We start from the raw sequence: 23,223 nt of genomic DNA, 5'->3' as shown, positions 1-23,223 counted from the left end.
CGGCCCCAGGTACCAAAGTCACTTCAACCCCGTCACACTTTTGCCTACATGTCCACGGAGACGATTCAACATGTTCCACAACAAAGCCAAGACAAAAATTGAAAATATCAATAAAATGGCTTCACAAAGGCTGAAATACACGATACTCAATGAAGTATGAAGTTTATGAAATGAAATCAAAATTGACAACACAAGTGTTTGTCTCGGGTAATACCACTTGAAGTTGAACTATTCTACAGACTGTTTTTTCCATACAGTGCAGTATTTGTCAGTGACAAATTAATCTTTGCAATACACTTTTTTGCGATGAGCTGGAAATTTGATTAATATCGAGTTAATGTACATAAATATTCCGTTATTTACTGGGACACGTTTATTTTCTCGATCCGCTATCTGCGGACTACGTGCTGAAATACATTGACTGTTCATGTCAACGATCGTTTCTCCCTCTGCAGAGTTTCTGTATCCCGTTCAACAACGCTGTACCTCGATCACACGATAGTGACGCTATGTAGCTGTGCAGTATTGAAACTTATCATAAAATGGCCACCTCGTCTAACAGTAACACGTATTGTCGGGATTATCGTACGGAAAAAAGATTGCAAAAGTAAGACTTATGAATCTTCATCAGAATTGAACACATCATGATTGTACACGAGTATCAACCGTGAATGCACGTTGAGCTCGGCAGTTACACAAGCATGGTACGCTACATGCATAGCCCTACGAGTATGGCGACAGTGTCCGGCTTTGGCTACGCCGCCTACCGGAGGTGGGAGGCGGCGTAGCCAAAGCCGGACACTCTCGTCATACTCGTAGGGCTAGCTACATGCACTGCCGCGATGCCGATCGCATGCATTCCAAGGCCTATCCCGGAATTTGTTTCACAAACAACCTCAAAGGAGAGCAAACATACTTCTATGGACAATGACGAACACGTTTCTTGGCGAAGCAAAATCAAAATAGTGCAGAAGTACATGAAGTAGGTCATGGCCTTGGACTCTGTGCACGAACCTGATTGGACACTTCAATACCTTTGACCCAAAGTTATTATTCATCAGCACTTCCATGCCATGAGGCTAGGTAGAGAACGTATGTACTCATTTCTGGCGATCGAGCAGCGAGGGAAACAATCAATTACCAAGGATAAGGCTAATTTGCTAAACGATATTTTATCTTGAATAGTGAGTTGGACCGTGGTTGAAACCAGAGCTATCCAGCTGTAGCCAACCTGGACAAGCACATTTCACAGCGCCCTCAAACAGTCGATTGTTTTCACTTGTCATACGCGGCGTAACAGAAAAATTAAAACTTTCATAACTTCATTAATATCCAAGCCACGCCCACCAAAACCTTTTCAGTTCTAGCCATTTGAATTCTGAAGATGTCTACCAAATTTGACTGAAATACGTTCAGCCGTTTTTGAGAAAATGGACCAACAGACAGACAGACAGACAGACAGACAGACAGACAGACAGACAGACAGACAGACAGACAGACAGACATCGCTGCGACATATGCTCACGTGTTCACACGTGAGCAAAAAATCAGACCTCCAGCTCTATTGGCTAGCTCAGAATTAGAAATGCACATAATGAATGAGTTGCAGGAAGATGCTAAGGTCAAAGGTCAAGTGGAATCCCCAAAATTGTGGAGAGCAATTTGGTCCCCTACTGGCCATTGTCCAATAGATGCTGGCTGTCTTGGACTTTAACATAGGCCAGAATAAGCCATTGCCATAGCTTAGCTGCATAGGTATAGGGGAGGTCAAAGGTCATAGAAAAATCAGAAAAATAATACTTTAAAAATCTTCTTCTCAAAATTGGCAATACCTGTGACTTTGATATTTGGCATGAAGGAGCAAGGCTATATTAGGTCTAACCAGGATTAGGTTGGTAGCGGGTCGAGTTGACTGGGGTCGAGTTGGTTAGGGGTCGAGATGTCCAGAAACCATGGTCATCATGCTTCCCATAGACTACCATGTATCACAAAAATTAAAACTGTGATAACTTCATTAATATGCAAGCCACGCCCACCAAAACCTTTTCAGTTCTAGCCATTTGAATTCTGAAGATGTCTACCAAATTTGACTGAAATAAGTTCAGCCGTTTTTGAGATAATGGGGATACAGACACACAGACACACACACACACACACAGACATGGCTAAACCATATGCTCACGTGTGTGAACACGTGAGCAAATAAAATGACAAATTACTTTCAAAATGTCACAAAGCACAGAGCTGCTACAAACTTGTGTGTGATCACCATACAAACTGAAAATTTTGTACTTTTTCCCTTAAAAACATTGACAGATTAGTTTAAGAATTTCGATCATGTGCATGTGATAGCAAATAAATAGGAACAACACAAAGAAAACGCAAAGCTGGACAACAAAGACACCAATGATACTTCCTGCAACCGCAGACTGGATCATTATTGATTAGGTTTATTCTTTTGCTGTCAAAGTGTCAGATACAAAAATTGTAATACACTATGGATCATAATAGACAATCAGTTTACAGATGTTAAGGAACATGAACCCAACAAAAAGTCATCCAGTCACTCAATACACTTGTTTAACAAAAAGTCTACTTCTGTAACAAATACATGATTGAACTAATTTCTGCTTCATTCCTGGTTGTTTTTTCCCTTTTATGTTGTCATTTTTCTATTTTCCTTAAATTTGCCTCTGCAGTATTGTAACTCTACGGTCATGTTATCAAAATTACCTTAATTTTTGGATGGTTAAGATATATTCACTATTCTGCAGAAGGATTTGACCGTTCACTGAGCTTTCAAATGACAACTTCCTTGTTGCTGATCTGATACACTTTTTTGCCCAGTGTGGACAGACTGAGAAAAACCGTGTACATAGACATAGACATAGACTAACATAGACTGTCTCAAAAAAGTAACGCATAATTCCAAACATGGTTACAATTGGCTCTATCAGAAAATTTATGTGGATATGTATGTGTGATAATTTATGTGTCGATGTAAACAATTGGCAATTTATGGCTGTTGAGTGCTATGCTATCAAGTTATTGAGATTGTAAACGTAATGAAAATCACTCTTCTTTCACTCTTACATTACATTATCAGCAAACTCTGCTATGTGCAAATCTATTTTAACATTTGCTGTAATTCTCTGCTGCCATTTACAAAATTTACCTGTCGCATAATCATACTGTTGGATTGGTGACCGTTTGTAATTCTGCATGTCAAGATCCCAGGTATGGCAAGTCCGCCTCAATGCTTTTTTAAACATCAGAAAACCAATTAGCTTGAGAGCCTCATCACTATCAGTCTCGGTATCTACGTCAAGTGGTGTGGTCACCTTTGTGTCATTAAGAATCACAGACATGTGAGACTAGTTTCAACACGTGAAAGGCGGAGGCCTGACATCTACCATGCATAAAGTTTGATTGATTTGCATTTTAAACATTCTGAACATCAGGTGACTGAGAAGTGTGAACCTGGACTTTGCACCCTGGTGGAATTTTAAGTGTGTTTCCTCAAACCTCTAAAAGAAACAAAATGTGACCAACTTTCACTTTTCTTTCAGTAAACTAACAAAAAAACACTGCAATGGCAATCATGACAAACTATTCTTGGTAAACTTCAGCTTGAAAGGAATTACTGTACACTGAATCCACATGTAGTTTCACTTTTTATCTGACAGTTACAAATCTGATGAAAGATTTCGTTTAGGTTACAATAGTTAATATTCAACTGCCTATCCAATATTTACAATACAATACCCTACACTACTTTCAAGTATGATGCAGATACAACACACCAAAGCTGCCCTGTTCCCATTTACATTGACATTAACCTAAAAAGTTCTTTCACTATGAAAATGTACAGAATTTGAAGAAAAATGCCACCTGAGAAAGCACACACACTACAAATTATGATTTTGCCATATCTGGGTTCAGATTTGTAGTCTTGTATTCACCCAGCTGTAAGAACATAGTAAATTCACAGCAGGGTGTACAATTGGTCAGAGAGTTCAAAGGTCATACAAGGTGAATGTACCATGGCTCTTCTTCCCTAAAGTATTACAATGTACATTTTGCCAACAATTTTAATTACATTTGACAGATTTTCCGTGACAAAAGAAGATCAAATGGTGTTGCCTCTACCCACTTTTCAATTTATTCTTTCTCATCAGTAGCATGTATTAGAAACTGCTGTCTTAATTAAAAGACACAAAGGAGAGGCATCTGGATTTTCAAGCAGCAGCATCGATAAATTCAAACTACAACAATTATTTGAAGCAAACTGTACATTAAGACAGACATTATGAAAAATCTACTACATACACACACTGTAGCAAAACTAAAATAAAGAGATTTTTGATATTTATGGTGTCACTGTTGATGAAACCAAAATATTTACCCAACTGGGAATGGCCATTTTGTTTTACCATACTAAGATGGCAATCCATACAAAGATGAGGACAATTATTCTGGTTTCCTTCCAGAGCTTTAAAACAAAACAGCTTATGAAAACCTTCTGTAAAGTGTAATCAGAGTTTGACAATCTATTTTAAAAGCCAGTGTTTAATATTCAAAATATTTTACATCCATGATCTTGTTTGATGATCCAAATTTTGCATTCTAACATCTGACAACCTTGGAAATCTATTCAGTGTCTTTTTCATTCTCAAAACACAGGTCACATGGGTAGCAAAATGACCAGCTGCAGCCAGTCACAATGAGTGAGACTCAAGGCATTTCTTTGATTTTGTGTACTTTCTGGTTTTGAACAAACAGGTGAGATCTTGAAATCCATAAATACTTGCCAACAAAAGAGAATATTCATAATGGACACAAATGTTACCTGGAATAGGCTGTAAACACACAGAGACCTTTTTGAAGTCCCGCATCTTCATGTAACAATCAGGATACAATTGATAGAAAAGTTCATGTACCAAGGACTATACACACAATTTCTAATCCACAGGTCACAACATCAACCTTGCTCACAGAGGCTGATAACACATCAACAGGACAATTCTACACACTGCTAAGTTACACGTCCTCATTGTCAGATCCACTGTCACTAAATGACTGTCCTGGATGGGGGTACAGTGTACAGGGAAGTACAAAAAAACAAGGGGGCGTACTTCGTGGGTGTATTTGACTATTGTCACCATTGACGCCACCCAACAAACAGGTAACAGGCCAAGTGTCCGTTACAGTGTGAGTGATTGATATTCAAGGTGACTCAGTTTTGCTTGGACACAGCTCACCCTGTTTTACAACCTGTATAAAGGGTAAAATGCATGCTTGACGAAACAAATAGGAAACCAGTTGTGGGTGTACCATTGTGTTTGCTACCAGGCATGTATGAAAGCATCATAAAAGGCAAATATTCACCTTGATTCATGCTTCTCTTTCTCACTCATGTTGCACATCTGCACCAACTACATGTAAACTCACCATATCAATCATCTGTTTGTGTATTTTTTATAGAATCACTGACACTCGAATCCTGACCACTAAAGCTGTTGATTGATTTAAAACATCACTTCATAATGCTGCACCTACATTACTTATCAAGTACAAGTATATGGAGTTTCTGTGAATATTATATTCATCTATGTCATTTTTGGTAGTTTTACTCTACATTAAATACAGTCCACTGCTTGAGACCTATCTTCAGTATATAATGTCTTTCAATTAAGTTGCCTCTTCTTATAACTACAACCATGATAATATCATTACTAAAGCTACGGTAGCTACTATTACTTACAGGAGGTCATGTCTACATGCAAAAATTGTAAAAACTTGAAAGACTTAACAAGGTACATGACTAATATGGTACATGTACATGTTTTCCTGGCATAATTATGAGAATCATGAAATCTGGCAACTACAGTAGTAATATGTAAACAGAAGTAGAGAGATTACTCAACAAACAAACAACTTTACATTCCAACTGTTGAAACATACAAGAAAATGTCTAGACCCAAAGTACATGTACAATACAAGGAAGAATTTTTCCTTCTGTGTACTGATCAATTGTCCTGGGGTGAATATAACTGCCAATGAAAGGAACCTTTTGTTGTTGCTTTGTTGTGAAAAATAAAGAAAGATGAATTCTGACTGTCTGGGGACAGAAATACAATGGAGCTACTTTCTCCTTAACTACCAGCAGTTTGAACATGGCATACAATGTCATGCTATTAGCCTGTACAATAACAATTCAATATGAAACATTACCAACAATGGAAATGTAAAAGATCAGACTGCCTTTCAGAGAAGAAAGCCCACTGTACAAACAAAAGGGAAGTATAAGGAAGTCTGAATAACACTACCAGCATGTGTTTTCACCTGTGCATTCTCTTACCACAACCTAGACAGGATAAGACCCTGGAATGATGTAGGGTTTGCTTTGCTTTGTTGGATGTAATTGTCAGGATGCAGGGTCTTACCATCACACAAATGAAATGTATGTAGTATGTGCTGTGTCTGAATCATTGCTCTGCATCATCATTGGAACATATCTGAATGAGGTCATCCCAAGGGACCTGCATGTGTACCTACACGTACTATGAACAGTTTTCTGACTGGCAGTTTCAGAGAGGTTGAAAGATGACAGACCATGTGGATGACCAACCTCATTGAGGAAATCATTCATTACATGATCAGCAACTTTGATCATTGCTCAATAGAATCAATATTGCTTGGCATTAAGAACTGTAACAACTATGTGGCTAGTTAAACCAAATCATTCAATCAGCAACTGGATGCAAAAAATATGCGACCAGGCTGGTTCTAATAAACACCCTATGGCAACAATGTATACACGTATCACAACAACAGCATCGCCATTTCCATGGAAAACCACTTATTTAGATAAAAACTTTCACTTTTGACTACACCAGAGGCTCAATGACAGCACAGATGTACAGGAGAGTACAATGTAACGGTCTGGTTTTATGGATAGTCTTCCATTAATCAGGACATTAAAGGGGCTTGTGGTACTTGTCAGAACATCTGTTTGGTGTCATGCCCTTGCAATAAGCCATTACAGACTCATCTGTGCTGGATGACATATGACTATTACATGTGATATCCATGGCTGCATTGCTGTTTGTGCTACAATATATTTCACCATCCCCTCAAAATGTCGGTACCAAGTTGAACCCATGAGCTACCTCTACAAAGTTATAGAAATAGGTATACATGTATTAGTAGGGATGTGGAATGGATAACTAAACTGGGATGACAGAGATGAGATGCTTTTCTGCCAAATACCAGCCTTCTATCTCCCATATTTCATCCTTCGCCTGGAATATTCAGCCATTCCATCTTGCATCAGCTTAAAATTGCATTGCATTTTTCTTTCTGATGTTGATTTCTAAACCTTTCCCTCCGCTACGATATTTGCAGCATCCATGCAAACCTGCTTTATAACTGTCAAAACTGGATAAGATTTCTCTGTCAGAAGACTCAATTGTGGAAGTCTTATCACAGGCCTTCAAATCTCCTAAAAAAAACCCACATGTAAAACAGTGTACACAAGGAAAAGTAATACATATACATTCATACCGATGGGTATGATACTCATACATTGTATATCATGATACCTACGTTAACAGCCGTGATGGAATATCAGAGAACCACTTTTTCTACCCTGAGGCTCTTCAATAATTTATGAACCATGATAATCAATGCCTTTGATAAGGTTTGGGAATATACATACGGTTCATACATGTACTATGTGGGTAACCCAGTAATATGACTGGGCTATCCCATTGAAATATACATGGGTGCCTAAAACACTGATAATTCCCAATCCATCCTGGTTTTACTCATCCTTACAATAAAACCTTTCATTTCATTTGTCCTAATACTGAGGTCCAACTTTTGAAATGAGGATAATTGGGATGTTCTAAAATTTGTTGGCAAAAACAGTTGAGAAATGCCAACAGCAAGGTTGTTCGTATAAGGACACCATATTCTTGCACTTGCAGACTCAACATAGCGGACGGTTTTTAAAAATATGACTTGCATCATTCCACTATGTACATATTATTAATGATTGCTGGTAACTGACTAGTTTTTCCCAATCAGAGTATTTTACAGAGAACAAAAAACTCATACAAACCAACAAGTATTTGACAAAAGATAACAACTAATTTTCCTCGGCCACCATTTGCAATTTTTGTAGTTGATAGTCTGCTAACATTGTCACAGTATCATGACAAAATAAAATGTTTCCATTGAAACAACTGTAATTCTTATGTTGTGATTGTAAAAATTTTCTACATGTCAATAAAATTTCTAATCCATTCAAAATGGCTTGTTGCTATAACGACTGGCAAATTATTTGTGCCCATGGAGACAACCAGTACAGTGAACAGATTCTCCTTTACATTGCCATCACACTCAAATACAAATAAAAGTCACTATGCACCATGATTGCAGTTTATATGTATATGTGTGTGTATGTATGTATTTATGTATGTATATATATATATAACTTGTGAACAGCTGTTTGACATATTGTTGTATAACGCTGTTGGCAAATAACTGTTACTTTGGGAATAAACATGGCCAACAGCTTCCCTTGACACTATTAACCCTTTTCCTGCCGAGCGCCCTTGTCCGTTATTCTCCCAAGTCAGTAGAAAACCGCCCCATAATATGTGCCTGCAAAAGATTGGCTCTCCTGCATGTTATCCTGCCAGCCATTTTGGCAGAAATCGCCCATTTTCAGGGTAGTTTTAGCCGTACTTATACGTGTTAGACTTCGATAATTTCTACATGCCCGTAGACAGGGGAAGGAGCTCAAGGGTTGCTGCAGAAAAAAATTGAGGTCACCGGCTTTGTTTGCCCCTGGGAGTGCGTCATTTTATTGCCGTTTCATGTTTATTTTTTCGGAAATAAACTCCTTCAGTATTACGCACGTCCGCTAGGCACAAACATCACCTCACTCGTCTGTTAGTCAGAGGCCCTGAGGGTCGTGCTAGGGGTGCAGAAGCACCGTCAAACCTGTCCTGTTTCCCCAGGGTAGGGGCAATTGAATACGTACCTCCAACGACTTGGCAGTGTAGCACAAAAACTACGTTTTTGCCGTTGTATTAACGACATGGCTGAGCCATTGAAACACAGCTTTACGTAGTTTTGCCAGCTCAGTTGGGAGTTGGCTTACAAGTGTTACCGTTCATTACTGACTTAATCGAGTGGTCCTCAGTCAGGTACGGGTTTGTACCGACATGGCTTGGGCTGCAGCTAACCAGTGATAACCAGTCACTACCCCCAAGTCTTCAGTTCACTTTTGCGATGCACGGGTGCAACGCAATATGCTTCCATTGTTCTAGCCATCGACGTGTCCACATGCTGGCAGCCATATTGTACTGCTAGCTGGTTTGCATAACAAAAGCAGTCCCTGCTAAATGCAGACGTTATCCCCGTACATGTAGCATATTGACCTCATGTGCCCTTTTGAATTCTCTGTACGCAAACAGCGTACGTAGTTACCAATGCATCGGCAAGAGGATACGTTTGCCTGCAAACCAGAGCCAGTACTTCGGACGGTGGAATAAATAAAAAATCCAAAGCTACGTCCATTGAATGGCACGGCCAAGGCAGTGAAGGACGTTGCCTGGCTTGAACTTGCAGAGCTGAAGCCCAGCTTAGTACGTCGGACACCAGTTTGTAATGGTATTTCCGAGTCGTTCATATCCGTTCCATGGGAGGAACAAGTCGAGCCGTCCCGTCAAAAATACGTTCTCATTTTCAGTCACGCACAACTGAATAAGTGACTTTCGTCTCGCACCATCGGCATATCTGCCAAGTCGTTTGCAAGAGGTAGCCTTCTAGATTAGCATTGCCGAGTTGGTCAAGTTCGGCAGCAATCTGTATAGTGCCAGGCAGCCAAGTACGTCCAACTCCGCCAGAAAACGTCACCATGCTATCCTGCCAAGTCCGCTAAAAAGCGGTAAAAAAAAACCAGCCCCCCTCGGGTGTGGGGGACTGGCGGACAGGTTTCTGCACCTTTCCCTGTCCTTGGACTCCCTGTGAACCCATTTCGAGAGCAAACGCCGTTCCTCGCCCAAAACCTGTCCTCGAACGACCCCTAGCGTGAGCAAGGGTTTGCTACACGTAGTTCCGTCGACTAGGCAGGAAAGGGGGTACCAAAAAGGAGCCCGATTTCCACCGCCTTAGGAGGATAACGGCCGTGGCTGCTCAGCTTCTAGCTACACCGAATTTCAAGCGGATTTTCACCGACTTGGCAGGAAAAGGGTTAATTAAGACTAAAATAACGTGATATCACCAAAACAAAACCCTGGTGATACTGTTTGTATAATATGAATTCAAACATGTGTTTGACATTCCACTAAGCCAGGCTGTAGAGTAAATGATGTCACCATGGCAACAAAACTTACACATTCATTACACTTCTATTGTTTATGCTTATTGTTTTAACAAAAAAGGCTGACATAATGACAGAAATAGTGTTTCAATTTGCTTTTTGGCCTTCAGTCTTGTGATCTATCAGTCTACTTAGAGTGGAAGTTGTTGACCAAAAGTGCTATGATAGTGTGATTGAAAAATGCAAAATCACACCATAACAAATTACAAAAGAGGGAAACACCCAAACGTTAAAATTTCAAGAATTCCACATCGGCTTGGGAAAAAGAAATTAGTTTGTTTGCATCACTCAGTAACCCGTGAAAAGATACAAGGGCATCTGGAAGGTCAGCATGGAATGATTTACACACAATGAGTGAGCAAAAAACATCACAAGCATACCACTTGTATGAAATAAACAAAGGAAACGGCCACTGTCCAGAATGGCAAACACTGCTTAATTCAACAGGTACAAGTTGAATGTCCCCTAGTTCAGGGTTTGCAAAGCCATGCCCTGTGTTTTGACAGTTACATATATGGCCAGGCCATTGGCACCGAACAAAGGCTATTGTAACCAGCTGAAATGGGAACGAATTTGGCAAACATTCTTGACATGCTGGCCCTTCAATAAAGCAGGTAACCTAAAAATACAAGCAGTGGTGCTACCTTTTCATACACGGCCTGTGTAAATATAGGCAACTGCCAAGTAAAAACATATACCAGACAACTGATTCAGTTAGCCTCTGTATGGAAGCGCATACACAGTGCGGGACAGTGTGTACATTGATTTACACAAGTATAACAGCCAAGAGGACAGGAATTCTAAACAAAGCTGTGTTTTGACAAATGCATAGAGAACAGCATTGTCTAATTATCTTACCTCTTTTCAAAATAGGTTAGATCATAGGGTCTACGGTTAGACCCTGGAAAATACTATAAATATTTTTTTGAACATACACAGGTAAAGAAATTCTTAATTAATAAATAAAGCCATGAGAATATGAAAGATTGTGATCGAACATAAAGAATCGGACTTAGGAGTTGACGTGGGAAGTTGCTGTTTGGTGGTAAGTTTGACCGTGAAGAATGTTGAGATAATTTTCTACCTACCGATATAAGCTGACAGAGACCTGGCCTTTGCCCTTTATAAGGCAGGCACACCTAAGTCATTAACTTGTTGAAGTTCAAAAGCAAACAGAGCCTTTTTTGACAACTATTTCTAATCAGGGACAAAAAGGGGTTAATAAGGCTTGCCAATTTTGCCACCTGGAGATCAGACAATCTTTTACAGTCAAAGACAAACATTCATTATAAAAGCAATGTACTAAGATCAGGTTGAGTAACACCTTATTCATTCATACAATGATTGCTTGATTCTTATTTTGAAATGCCAGGACTTTTTTGGCGTATTTCAAGCACATACCTGTTGAGGTGACTGGTCAGTACGTTCAAAAAGTGACATTGCATGCATACCTTTGCTCTTTGTCAACAACTATAGATTGTGAGGTGACCATGTTTGTAACCTCTGTTACCTCTACAGGAAACAAGTGACTGATCTGCCAATATACGACTGAAGGGACATTTTCACCTACCCATTATTTAAAGTATTGTACCTCCACAACTGTCCCAAAACATGGCCCGCCGCTGTTGTCCACACATGACTCCTGCATTTTGTTCATATGCACTGTGCAGGTCTATGAGGCAAACATGACATGGACAGAAAAGCAATCTTGTTCTTTCTCTGTTTTTCTATGAAATTGGCTGCATTTCCTAAAGTAGCCACTAGAGGGCAGCAACAAGGCCCAGTCAATGGCAAGTATACAAACGTTCTACCACCTCTGCTGTCAAAAATCGGTGACCGAAGACTGTGTACTGTGTTCCAGTTAACTTTAATGGGACCCTTCTGCTTTTGTTGTGGTGCTATTAAATAAGTCTTTTGTGTAATGTGAGAATGAGAGTGTAGGAGCTGCACAAAAGAACTGAGTGCATAAATTAGTCATAAAATATCAGCTCATCATTGCAGACCAACTTTTAACAGTCCACTTTGAGGCAAAATCGCAATCCCTTTTGAAAAATGGGTCTGATTTGCAAATATCAAACATTTTAACCTAAAGGTACACTTCTGAAAAAGCATCAATTAATGTCTGCTGAAAAGATTGGTATGTAATATGTCATGATACATAAATGTCAATAGCTGTAATGCAAAGTCAGAGAGCTAGTTTCTCATTTCTTTCCATCTTTTCCTACGCTTCTTGTGATATTTATCTCACAAACACACAAGTGCAGGCTAATTTTTCAAGAGAACAAACTTCAAGTTACAACGACATTCATAATCAGTAACATTGAAATAGCAATGCTAATTATTTCTGAATAATTACTCGGAGGAAAATAATCACATTTGGTAATCGATAATTAATTATGAGCAAGTATTTTGTACATGTGAAATTTATTTCTCTTTTCTGCCATCTGAATATTCTGACAATGATGGTTTTGACTAATTGACATTGGCCTGTACGCTCTCCCTTTTTAATATACTACGGCTGAAGCTCAAAAATGGGGTAGATTCTAATATATCAACTTCAAAACAGCTTTTTAATAGTCTTATCTTAATTGAGGCATGGTAACATAACAATTAGGAGTATTCAGAAGAGCATATATGAACATTTCAAACCCATCGGGTTAGATTTCTTGGCAATGTACATGTATAAAAATGCCAGAAACAGTACCAGATATTGAAACAAAATCCTTTAGAGCAAAAGAATGTATTGGAATTCTTCCAGACATATCAAGGGATAAATCAAAACAAACATTACAAATCAACTGTTGGTCCTTTTTTCACGATCTAATGGAATTTTGCATGGACATAGAATTCCAGATATCGTGAATCTTCCGACAGATCCAATGGTATTGATTACAATGTTTAATGCAACTTTCTTATTTCATGGACTCTACAAACAGGGAAGGGCATGAGCAAATTTATTTCGAAACAATCGCATACTGCCCTTTCACTGCCATTTCCTTCAATGGATATACCTTTGTGATAGAAGACATCTGACTTTTTGTCAAAAAATAGCGGCAAAAAAATGGTTAGAGAATGTTTAGAGTGACATGTCTGACTTGTCCTCAGCACTCAAATATGCATTCAAATTCTGCCTTCAAATCTCTGTATCAAACGATGATATCAATGGAAAACCATAACTACCAACACACTCACATTCTGAAAGACATGTTTATGTGGAAGATAAGGTCACCGTCAGTTTAGATAAGCCTTTTCAAGAGTTTGAAATGTCTGGGAGTAATTCAGTGCACGCCTCGGCTCAAATTACACTTTTTCATACTATTACTAGTATTAGAGAAATCCTTATGATCAGGTCACTGGCCAAACATGACCATTCATAAAAAAAGGAGAGCGATCTGAAAATAATTACAAGACATTCCAGAATGAGATATTAATAGTATTATTTCCCAGCATCCCAGGCTGATGTGGATATGAAGATGACCCGGCATCCAAGGTTAATATGGATACCATGATGACCCGGCGTGACTAGAATCATGCTTGCTCAACCCTAACGTGAAATTTGTCATTATCATAAAAAAATCAGATTTGACATTCGGGAGCACTCAGGAGCCATGCGAGAGCAATCAGACCCCTAAGGCAATTTTGAAATGTTCTGTTTGTTGACCTGAGAAGTCCTCCGTGCCCATGTCGATGAATAAAAATGCCAAACTGTGTTAAATTTAAAACTTGCTGCAAGTGAGTTCATATGCATTCACTGCAGATGCACTCCTTATAAACTTTAAACAATATTGGTGTGAAAACAAATCCCTCGCAGTTTTGTTCAGATGAAATTACTGCCACTCTAGACATTTTGTACTGTGCAGCTTACATATACAGGGTCAACGGTTGCTCGTCTAACAAAACACATTTTCGGTACCTGAGAAATTCTCAAAAATCCCCCTCTTGATTTTAACAATGCTCACTCACCCCTATCTGGATCATTTCTTCCCTCGGAAGAGCTCCAAAGTGGTAATTTCATGTCTAACAAATTGTAAAGCCACTTGGGGTTTTGTCGTAACATCCTTCTCACATGCTGAAAGTGGTACTGATTCCTGAGTTTTGAAGGTCTGCCTACACAAGAGGATCGATTGTTTTTACTCTGACGTCAGACTATTGTTCGAAGGACGCACAGACATACCTCAGAGGCTAACTCACAAATATTTGAAAGTCTTCAGTAAAAAACAACCAGTTGTAATTATAATAACGCTTTCACAGTGGAGGAAATGGCAGCACTTTGCCATGGCAACGCACCTAACAAGCATCAGCAGTAGACAAAGCTTCCACGCTGGACAGACATCATTACCAGATACCAAGACATATTCATGCCAACGGTAGTTTTGATCATAAGAACGTCTGAAACAGCTTCATCAAACCACAGCTAGGTCACGGTCGAGCTGGAGCGCTCACAGGCTATTGTTCCAATTCTATCTGCCTTCTTATCAACCACTTGAATAAAGACACCAGAACAAAGAGAGCTGTCCTAATTCACAGCAGACTGCCACAGAAACATGTATGCTTCATTGCCCAAATGTGAGAGAATGGGGAGAGGCAGCTGTACTTTAGAGCCAAAAATACTGTAAACAACATGATGCCCAGGCAAGAAATTGTATCTTCAGTGAATCAATCACATGCAGTATATGTACTGGTACACAACACATGTATATAGGAAACAATTTGTCCTTCCTTCTGCTCGGTCGTAACATGCTAACATAAAATCTACAGTTAGATGCAAGAAACTCTGTGATCACATTGAAATATTGCCCTTGTATTGCCTTCAAAGAGGATTGCCCCTCCACTGCCTTCAAAGATTGCCTCTCCATTGTCTTCAAAGAGGATTGCCCCTCCATTCCCTTCAAAGAGGATCATTTATTACAGTAAAACATTTTTTTCCCAAAATGCAACAAACTGTAATGAAGGGACACATGGTCACCTTTGCTTCAGTGAGTGCATTCTGCATGGAGGGCAGGAATTCTAATTCTGAAGCTGATCTACATGTACAAATACACTCTCTGATTACTGACAACACACTCTGACATGATGCACACCAATAAAACTGATACCGGAAAACATTAAACATTTAAAGTAACAATTACCACGAATAGCACACTGGTGATTCCCAAGGCTGTACTGTACTTGCATTTGTGTGTGCCAACAAACTGGTTATTTGAATAAGATAAGATTTGAAATAAACTTCTCCTACATCAGATGTCTTACATGCTTCTTCAAGTGGGCAGAGACATAGCATATCCATGATTTCAAGTAAATACCAGATCAGGCAATTGTATCAAAATTTCTGCCTTAAGTGAAAATAGCGAAATCCTCAAAAATCCTCTCAAGCCCGATTCCCATTCTATATTGTTTGACCACTAACTTCCAGTGACAAACCTCAGTGTCCACAGAATCTTTAAAATTACAATAACGACACAATCCCCAATTATGATCACAGAATTGCTACAGTGTATGTGTATTCGTGTCTCTGAGGAACAAGCATTCTTAGATGTTCAAAGTAGGAGAATGACATTTCTTTCCAATGTACACACGTAAGTGTACATCACTCAACTGTTTCTGATTTCACTGATATGTTTTAACGCTGGAGAAGACCATCCTGCACGCAATCCTTTATTTTCCGAACTTAAATTCAGAGTCCAATTCTATACTCATGTTGTGATTGATTAATGTGTTTGAATGATCAGTTATCTTTACATTTAGGAAGCCATGTTACAGCAGTCTATGAAACAGTGTATGTGCCATGTGACGTGAATTTTGCCAAAAAAACAGTACTAGAAAGGCCTACTGCTATTTGCTGGTTTTTCTGAACCTCACTCACAGTGACCTATATTGGCCCTAAAATTTCAACTCTCATATTATAATAGAAATTTCTTTTACTATCTTTTACATGTAATTTGTACGGTCATGTTTAATCAGTACTGTGTTTCCTTTCATAGATTACTACCAACACAATTCACTATGATGAATCAACTGATGCTGGTTGTACAGAAATGAAAACACTGGTCAAACAATGATAAATGACATGTCAGTTTTTGAAAAAAATATGGAAATTTGCCACCACTGAACTGGTTTATTGCTTTCCTCTATAGTATGAGATGACAATAATTGACTTAACATGTCTGTTCAGAACAGTTCATCCAAATAAATATTTCCTCTGCAAAATATATTTTCATTCTGGAATGACATGTCCCCTAATGATTAGTACCACACGACTCAACAGAAAACAGTTTTCTTTCATACGGTCTTTTTTTCTAATGACACAGAAATTATAACAACCTTATTTGGACCATTTCTCTATTGTAAACATGAATAATTCATCAAATGCACTTGCATGGCAATTTCCAAAGGGTGAGGCTTGCACATTCACAGCCAGACAATCCACACAAATTGAACGTTTCTTGAGGCCGGCCATTTACATAGTTTTGTGACACTGATAGACAGAACTTCACTGCCACTGCAATTCACATTTTTTCAGGTGATGTTCTCTTTCAGAAATATCCTTTTCATCATTTGTGGATATACGAGAGATTAGTTAACGATGAATGGAAGAATTTCTTTACTCGTAAGTTTTCATGGCTAAAATCTGCTGGCTCATCAAAGATATTCGAACACAGCTGATGGCACAATTTTGAATTATACACATCAACACTACCTCCTCAAAGGCATAATTAGAGTTTATGATACATTTCAAAATATTTTGTGCATTTCCTGAAGTGTGATTGCAAACATCTGAAATATCACAGTTGAAAATGTTTGAAGTGTAAGCTTACAACACTAAATGTGCATATACCTCTTCAACTCATAATTTACTTTGTATCTCCAGAATGCAATGAGGCTGACTTATTGTACGAGTCATAAAATTTTCCTCCTTGTTATACAATAGTGTCACAATTTCAACCTACATGCCCTCTTCTCAAATAAAACTTAATGTTGAACACAACTTTGATAAAACAGTCAGAAATTTTTTTACCCAAACTGGAAGGTCATTCTCCGGTGCAAAAGTGCATATTACAATGTCAAGTTCAAGGACTTGCAATTGAGGTAGGGAAAAGATTTCTGCGGCATTTTAAAGAGATAACTGGTTTTGAAATGAACTACTGACTAGATGTGGAAAGAGTTGCCATTTTGAAACCGCACACATAATGTTTGATGTTATTACCAGAGAAGGAGCAATAGAAAAAGTCCAATATCTGGGAGGGAAGCAGCATGTCAATTTGATACAGGTATTAAAATGTAAGCAAAGAGAATGGTACAATTTTGATCGAAGATCCCAACATGATTTGTGCAAGCTATTGCCATCAGCCATTGGGAAAATTCATATAAGATTTATCAAATAAAGTTTACGACGCAGTACCAGCTGATCAGTTTTTAACTGTGGATTAGAACATGTACATATATATGAATGTGCAGAATGTGTTAAAAACATACACTTGCTATGCTATGTTATGGAGAGTTATGGGATCAGTCAATATAATATGCTAATTTGTTTTGTGGTGGCACAATGCACTTGTATAAACATCTTACAATGGCTCGTCAAACTAATCACAGGTACAACAATTATAAGTTCTCTTGTTTTCAATGGCAGTTACCATAGATGGTCTACGTACTGCAGTAATACTGTAATTACAACAAAGCAAATCTAGCATCAACTACTTTATGTCTAGGTTTTTTCACAATACCATCGATTGATTCAATAATTCAAATTAACATTGAGGTCAACGATAAGACCCAATAAACCTTGAAAATATATAATTACTTTAGGTGCAAATTGAATTGGTATTATAGAACTCTGCAATATTTATGATGGTATCATTGAGCTGTTACAACTTTTTGGATGACAATTTCATACCATTTCCATTGTTGACCATATGGTGAATGGGTTAATAACAATTAAAGTTAACTTTCAATTGGAAAGAATTCCATGATGATGAAGTCTGCAAATTTACCCTGAAATACCCTCAAATAAATGATATTTGAAGAAACTCTGCACAGAACATACATTTCCTTCCTCATCAATACCAAAGTCAATCATCTCAGATTTATTTGAACTGTTCTTCTAAATGCTCCTGTACATCAAAATAAAAACATTCCTCTTTTTATTTCTTTATCGTTTAAAAATGCACCATATTCCTACTTAAATTACAATTTACTACATGTAGACTCAATCCTTTAACAATACAAGCAAGTCTCTTGTCTTTTAAACACCTTACAAAATGAAAAGAGGCGGATGTGTGCTCAAACTCAACGTTGTAGGGATTACTTTCTGTTGCCATGACAACTGCATCAGCTTTGACTGAGTGATCTGACACATTGGCAATGCATTACTTAATTGCATGACAAATGATATGTGTTTTTATTGTACGTGTTCGTTTCATGTAAAGAGAGGCAAATGTACGAACACGAGGCCTCTATGGTAAACAAGCTAGGCATGAAGCATATAATGACCCACAGGAGTGCTAAATTTAGACGAGTAATTACTGGAGAAATCAATGGAATACTTAAAATATTAAATTTTGAAACTCGCTGTCAATTATTAGATTACATGATCCACCGCTAGGTCTGCTGGAAATAAATCTTCTCGGTTTAATTAACATGTGATATTAGCCATGAACACTGGTGTCACTTCTTAATTAAACCTTAACTTTCTGGATGATTTTTTTTATATCTTTTGACATATTCCTTAATTATGCCTTATCCAGCTGAGCTTTCAATTTTCCCATCTGTTGAGTCAGTAAAAAGCCATATTGAGCCAAAACCTAAATGAACATGTATTTTCACCTACCTGTCTTTGGTATGGTATGTTATAGTAGTTTATTCATATTCACATTATCTACTCAGGGTTGATTTTCCTGGGCCTGCAAATATTCATGTCTTTGTTAAAATGCAACCTACAGGTCATATTATCCATCACTGGTTTTAACCAACTTGTCCTGCCAGTGAAATATGAACTTGGCAGGATGAGGGTTAAGACATAAATTTCACTACCACATAAACATTCATCAAAAGACAAATACTGTTGTCTACACCACAGTGAACAGCAAAAGAAACAAATCAACCATTCATTTGCATTTCTTGTCAATTTGATGTGAAGGCTGATGATGTGCTGACATGGCAAGATACTGGGAAACGTTATGATTGGTCCATTCTATAACACCTGATATGGAGAAACTTAACTGTATCTATCCAATTGGTCAAAGGCTAGGGACTCAATCCAAAGTTTGTTCTACAGTGTGTAAGAGGATTATGGACATGCCATATTCTTTTGTTTTCCATTGAAATTGTAATCTAATAAGTACATTTCCTGGCAAGACAATCTGACGTATGACACAGGCCTTTAACATCACTCAGTGTAAAGCTGATGTTGTGATGGCAACAGAGAAGAGTGTTTATGGAAAGCAGTAGATTGGGATATGATACTAAATCAGTGTACAGACATTAGGACGGTTTCAATATTGATCAGTGTGTCCGAAGATACTGAATTTTCAAAGTACTGAAAGCATCACAGGTGATAAATAACTGTCCTTAGAAAAACAATGCAGAGAGGTGTGTGTATTAAAGCTACATATATGAAGGCTAATATTGCTTCTAGGGAGACATTTTCCCAAAGCGATGAAATCAGGTTTTGTTGAAGCATTATTTCACATGTTCATGTATAAAAATACCACACATCATTATTACATACTGGAATCCCAATCACATGTACACATGAATTAAAACACACAGACAACATACATCCCTCAAGCTAAATATGCTACATTGTATGGTTTTCCCATGTACACGAGTACAGTGTATAATCAACTTGTGATGTTATTTTGTAAGGCACCACTTAGACAGAACATCCAAGCTGTATCTGTATCTTTATATGAAGGCTTCATAATATGAAAACCAGCAAAGCATATTTTGTAGATTCATTGGTTTGCCAAATACAGGAGATTGTAACAGAGATACCATGTCAATGCAAAATACAATTTTGACATACAGTCAAGTGGTGTGTGTACATACATGTACATGTGTGAGAGAGACAGAGAGAGCATTACGGAGAGGTGCACATTGAATGCATATTTTCCATACCCTATTAGTGTTTGTGAATCACAGACTGTACAACATCTGTGATGAAAATGTACATAACTGTGTTTGAAGTTCCGTGGATAACTTGATGGACAGCAAATCAGATTGTGAGGTCTGCCGCATCTTGACTTGCAATGATAAGATCACAGCCGTTGTCTATCAGCAGCTGCGGGGCAATCTCTCACAAATGAGCGCTGGATTCAGTAATGTGAACGCTACTGATGAACGTCAATAGAAGGTAAAAAGAACTGAGGCTCCACAGATATTTCACAATTATCTAGTTCTAGATTAAACCCAGCAGGCCAAACCCCTCAATAATAGTGAGAGCATTTTAATCGGAATCATTACGATTTAAAATCTAGGGCAATACTACAAGTGCATTTCATCCTGATTACTGATAACACTGGATGTTTTATTGAAGGTACAAAGTACTATTGGATTCATAACATTCTCCAAGAGCATATGACCTCATACTAATATGTTATGTAGGTTGAAAATGACATTTTTATAAGAACTTGAGTCTTGACTCAGTTTTACCATCTACAGACTGCAACTAACCATAATAATTCTGGCAAAGTACATGAGTAAGCTAATTTCTATCTTCTGTGAGCTGTATCAACTATGCTGATGATGTAATCAATATTTTCATATTTGAACATCTTTGTATATCTTTTTTTGAGTTGTACAGCTGCATCTTTTCAGGAGACTGACAAAAAATCTTTTGTTATTAAACAATTTAGTTTACAAAATTAGTCATCATTAAATTAAAACAATACTTGCTTGCTTCCATGGTATTCTGTAGGATATTGTGTACAGTATGAAACATATCTCTCAAGCGTTTCCGGCTCTCAATCAGTGATTGAATTCTTCATCAAAAATGTCACGCATAAACTACATGTACTTCAATTACTTGTTGTGGGGCAAAAAACCATAACTTGTGCCATTTTTCATCAAATTCACAACTCCATAATTTACAGATGATTACACAGACGTAAAGCAAAAGTGTTGTACGTGGCAATGGGAGAAATTCCATCACAACAAGTACAGCGTATTTTCATATGTCAACAGGAAAAATTCATTTGGCCTCTTGTTTTTAAATCTTCGCCAGCACAACCTTTGTAATATGATCATGAAGACAGCGGATACCGCCTTGGTGTCGTTAAAAAACCACATCAAATGATTGTGATTTTTTAAAACTCAACATTCAGTGTTATATACATATCATGAATGTACTTCATTTCTACAGAAGGTGATACAGATACAGAAAAGCTTATCAATGTTTGCAGTTGACAAAACTTAACTACATCATACATGTATGGGTTCACAGGAAGTACCCTCCAAAATATTAGTTTTGAAAGTTCATTACCCTCCAAAGTGATCAAAAATGCATTTATTGTGTAATCTATACAAGGACAATGAATACGCAATGTACAACAGATGAGTCAATATCATTGAAGAACATTCTCTGCCTAAAAATATGCATTTTATGAGCTAGTAAGATGTTGAAATTCCCCCAACCCCCAAAGTCTTTAGAGCAATCAGTTCCTTCGTAAAACCATTTTCCTTCAAAAGCATTTCTTCAGGGAAAAATTTGTCTTAAATTGTACTGCAGTGAGAGATATAGGTTGAGAGATACAGGTTTTGATATTCCTTTTAGCTACCTATTGTTTGTCAAATGTCCTAAAACACACATTTTTCATGATAATGCTTGCCTTTATCGCTGAGCCTGAACACACGACAACCAGTAATTTATGGCATTATTGATAGAATTGATAGCTTTAAAAACAAGACAACCATGTATCTCTACTTCATGCTGAAAAAAGATGAATTTCTTTTACTGCACTGGATATTGTTTTTTCTCCCAGGAGCTGTTGCTATGGCAACAGTGAAAAGTTGTGTTTGTCATGATAGCTTATCAAAGATCTCTTCTTTCTCCATGTTTTCCTATCTCTTATTTGATGGGTAAATGGCAATTTGATGCAGTAGTGCAGAATTACATATCAAGGTCAACTTGTTTTTCCATCACCACTGAAAAATCATAACGGCATGTTAAATGAAATGTCAGAAAATATTTCAAGACATTGGAGTTAGTAATCGGTGTTATCACCACGATTTGTTCTTCCTTTAAAATATAATGTACTGTACAGTGTAAAAAATCTGAGATTCCTTTCTGGTATGGTTGTCATGATAAAGTTTAGGCAAAATTGCAATTTCTACAGAGATGAGAGATTTTATTTTATGAATTTTCACAACTGAACCAAGTACTAATACTTTACTTTTTAGATGCTGATGAGTATTTTTTTAAATTTTATCTCTACTGGATAAGTAGATTATTTTCCAAGGAAAATGCAAATATTCATTGGCATTCTTTGAGAGAAAAGCTGATATTTTTTCAAGCAGACATTATTTTACAATTTTGGCAAGCCATGGTACCACTCTCTCCCATCAAAACATAGTACAATGACACCAATAATTAATTTAATTATTTTGCCAGCTTTATATGATACAGATTTTTCAATGATGGCATTATCAAAATTCAATGAACTTCCTATCAAAACAAATTTTTATCTTGGATTTGGTTAACAGCGGCTGCTGTGAACAGCAGTCATCAGGACGTCTTTGATGTACATGATATTTCCTGTCGATGTATAATCATAAAGAGGATTTGAGCCAAATTTAGATTCCACCTACTCAATTTAGTCATACTGCTTTGG

The 23,223-nt window shown here is 37.7% G+C and overlaps 1 protein-coding gene across 14 annotated transcripts in view; it reads right to left on the bottom strand.

Moving 5' to 3' along the window:
- The window catches only part of LOC139121890 (rho guanine nucleotide exchange factor 18-like), a 143,551-nt gene that overhangs the window by 108,457 nt on the left and 11,871 nt on the right, over window positions 1-23,223 (bottom strand). For 6 of the 14 annotated variants that reach the window (XM_070687167.1, XM_070687164.1, XM_070687173.1 and 3 more), the window contains exon 1: window positions 14,360-14,472. The exons of 4 other annotated variants lie outside the window; for them this stretch is intronic. In XM_070687167.1, coding sequence (XP_070543268.1) covers window positions 14,360-14,453 — 94 coding nt within the window. In that variant the 5' untranslated portion in view covers window positions 14,454-14,472. Of the gene's footprint in view, window positions 1-4,849; window positions 5,080-11,966; window positions 12,134-14,359; window positions 14,474-23,223 lie in introns of those variants that run through there. 4 more of the 14 variants (XM_070687160.1, XM_070687177.1, XM_070687169.1 and 1 more) reach the window with 4 other exon arrangements.

The sequence above is a fragment of the Ptychodera flava genome, chromosome 21 (assembly GCF_041260155.1).
Source record: "Ptychodera flava strain L36383 chromosome 21, AS_Pfla_20210202, whole genome shotgun sequence".
Taxonomy (NCBI): Eukaryota; Metazoa; Hemichordata; class Enteropneusta; family Ptychoderidae; genus Ptychodera; species Ptychodera flava.
This window is presented reverse-complemented; position numbering and strand designations above follow the sequence as displayed.